At 39.9% G+C, this 3,036-nt stretch overlaps 1 protein-coding gene across 1 annotated transcript in view; it reads right to left on the bottom strand.

The window, feature by feature from the left end:
• Positions 1–858: 858 nt before the first annotated feature.
• The window catches only part of vgll3 (vestigial-like family member 3), a 2,775-nt gene continuing 597 nt past the window's right edge, over positions 859–3,036 (bottom strand). The window contains 3 exon segments of the mRNA XM_017423821.3: positions 859–1,327; positions 1,421–1,966; positions 2,056–2,392. Coding sequence (XP_017279310.2) covers positions 1,287–1,327; positions 1,421–1,966; positions 2,056–2,392 — 924 coding nt within the window. The 3' untranslated portion in view covers positions 859–1,286.

Genomic DNA, 3,036 nt, shown 5'->3' with positions numbered 1-3,036 from the left:
TACTTATGAATGATCCATAAATTATTCAAATTAGAAATCAATTGAGGTTTTCATTCTAAGAGGTGACTCAATTTTTTTTACTAATTAGGCAGGCCTGAATCCTGTCTCTGTAAGTGTGTATAATGAAGGGAATAATGTGCCACTGGCTCACATACGTCCTATCCAGACAGGAAATGCATTAGTTTGTTTTTGTTTGTTTTTTTTAATCTGGAAGAGTATTTTCAAAGTGTTTTATGTGAGGGAAGAAATGTAATGGTTTCCTTCCAATGACTGCCAGTGGAATGTAACAAACGTTTTGTTTTTAGATCAACTTATGACAAGTTGTAGCTGTTTTGGTCAAACCTGGAAAATATTGTAATGCCGAATCTCATGTGATACCATAAGATGTCACACTCAGGGTATATCTTATGAATAAGTCTCAGCTACTACCACACTAAATTTAAGCTCAATGTCTGTAAAATTGACTGAATTATAGCCATTATTGTGTGTTTTTTTAAAGTCAATGGGTTGTGGCAGCCATTCTAAATTTGGTTGACTCCAAATGTTACTCAGTTGTGTATGTCTGCACATTTCATTAAAAATTATCCAAGGGTTCACGAGTTATTTTGGTAAAAAAACAGACACACAAACAGATGGGCAAAAACATTATTGTCTACCTTCGCCTGTCTGCAACAGCTGATAAAATGGTAGAACATGAAGTTTGCTTCATTTCTTCAGAGTTTTGTCAGGCATTTGGAGGGTAAAAAATGTGTACTTGCCACAAAGGTTTTAATTAATTTGTTTCTTCAACATACAGCAACAGTATTTACAATAAGGATTTCCTGAAGACAAAATAGGACAGGCAGCATTTTAGCAAAAGTCATTTAGCAAACATCAATTTAATATAGTCAAACAGTACACATACAGCAGACAACTTACTGCAATTAGCAAACATTTACTGTACAAAACAAACTGTGGATCAAAATCAAGCTCTTTAAACAGAACTGCTTGTTCTCACGATGAAAGGAAAATAAAAAAAATTGTGCCATCAGAATAAAGGTTGTTTATTTTTAAAGCTAGTAGTCCGTTTAGGGTCTTAACAGGTAGCTGAAGCATCACTACCCTAAAAGTCCAAGCCTGAGTTTATTTCTATAATGATCATGAGGAAACATGGACCAAGCTACAGTTAGCATTCTATTTCTACGTTTTTTTTTTTCAATACAGTCCTGACATTCAGCCATACATTATTAAAATCTAATAAAAAGTCCATTTTGGTATGAGCTGATATTCCACCTTGAGTTCACAAGTTAGAACCAAACTGATGTCTTTGCTTTGGTCTGATCGATTGCTGCAAAAGAAAGAAACAAAACTAAAGTTTTATTTTTTTTTAAGACATGGAATACTTGACAAATGGTAGAAATTACTGTTCTGTCATATCTACCTGAGTTATACACCTCCAAAGATCCATGGAGTGCTGAAGGGGTCCAGGGGACAGAGGTTGCTGTGACAGGGCTGTTGCTGCTGAGATCCATCTCTGTTTTGCCCCCCTCGCTATGTGGGGAGCTTCCTGTGCTTCCTGTGACCTGGCTTTGACTCCTGACACCAGGCAAAAGTAACGCATTGAACCTGGGATCCAGAGCTGGGCTGTGGGGTGGGTATGAGTGCAGCATGGAGTGGTGGTGTCTCGTGTGGATGTGGGAGTGGGGGCGTGGGTGAGGATGATAGACTTCATGGGGGTAGCTGCTTGGGCTCTGGGGGCTCAGACTGTAGGTCCAGCTGTCGGGGAGGGTGGCTGTAGACGGGATGCTGGCCTGGGAGATCATGTGGCCGGCCCACAGAGCTCCGTCCGGGTGGCTGAAGGAAACGGGGCTGGAGGAGAACTCTGGGTGGACCGAGACAGAGACAGAGGGGAGGCAGGAGTTAGCCTGAGATGGGAAGGCGCCATTCCAAGTTGAGCTGCCCTGACCTTCAGGGAGGGAACCACCATCTGAAACAGTTACAGTGTTTTAATACAAGGTCATATGCAGAATTTCTGAATTATAAACTACATATAAACAGATTTCTTGTCCTTCTTACCTTTCCATAAGTTGTTTGAAGCAGATGCCTGAGTCACTCTGATTGACTTGGCCTCACTGCTGAAGGTGCTAGACTGACTGAGAGCACGAGAGAAATGCTCATCTACCACATCCCCGATATCGCCTTTAAAGTATGTGAACAGCACACAGCGAGAGCTCAGGTATTCAGCTTCTGCAGGCTGAGCGCCGTCCTTCAGCTCTGAATCTGATGAGGCTCTCCGTCCTGATTCAGCACCTGTTGATGCTGGACCCTGATCCCGAGGCAGCATGCCTCTTCCTCCTCCTTGCTGTGGCTGCTCCATGCACTCCTGCATCTTCCCGTAAACATTCAGCTTCTTCTAGAGGAACAATTAAAGAAGTTGTTAACTGCCACATCCTTGAATTTAACAAATGATGTATAAATAATAAAGACAATGATTCAATAGTTCGAACAAGCATATCAATGCACGCTCACTCACATTCAACATAAATATTTGGGGTGGGAGGAGTACCTGTTATGGGCTCTTAAATGAAACCATTAGTGGTGAATCGTGTGAAAATACCTTTCTTTTTTCTCATGCTGCATTCCAACTATTTGTCTTGCTGTGATCCACATTCCTGTGTGACTGACTGCCTGTCATTACATCACCATTTGACCACACGATTAATCGCTCTGTGTCATTACGCCTGACCGGAGGAGAATACTGAGCTCTAGACTGGAATTTCATCATTCAAAAGTGAAACTGGAGGTTGAATCTATGCAATGTTAAAAAAATATAAGATATACATATATATATATATATATATATATATATATATATATATATATATATATAGTGCTCTTCACATTTTAGTAGCCAATAAGAGATAGCCTATGGTATTTTCTCAGAAATCACACCAGAGACTTTGTGGAATTACTTTTTTTCTCGATTTGAGCTAAGATTATAAAATGTCAGAATCTCTGTAGCCAAAAAAAAAAAAAAAAAAAAAAAAAAAAAAAAAA

The sequence above is a fragment of the Kryptolebias marmoratus genome, linkage group LG6 (assembly GCF_001649575.2).
Source record: "Kryptolebias marmoratus isolate JLee-2015 linkage group LG6, ASM164957v2, whole genome shotgun sequence".
NCBI classification, from domain to species: Eukaryota; Metazoa; Chordata; class Actinopteri; order Cyprinodontiformes; family Rivulidae; genus Kryptolebias; species Kryptolebias marmoratus.
This window is presented reverse-complemented; position numbering and strand designations above follow the sequence as displayed.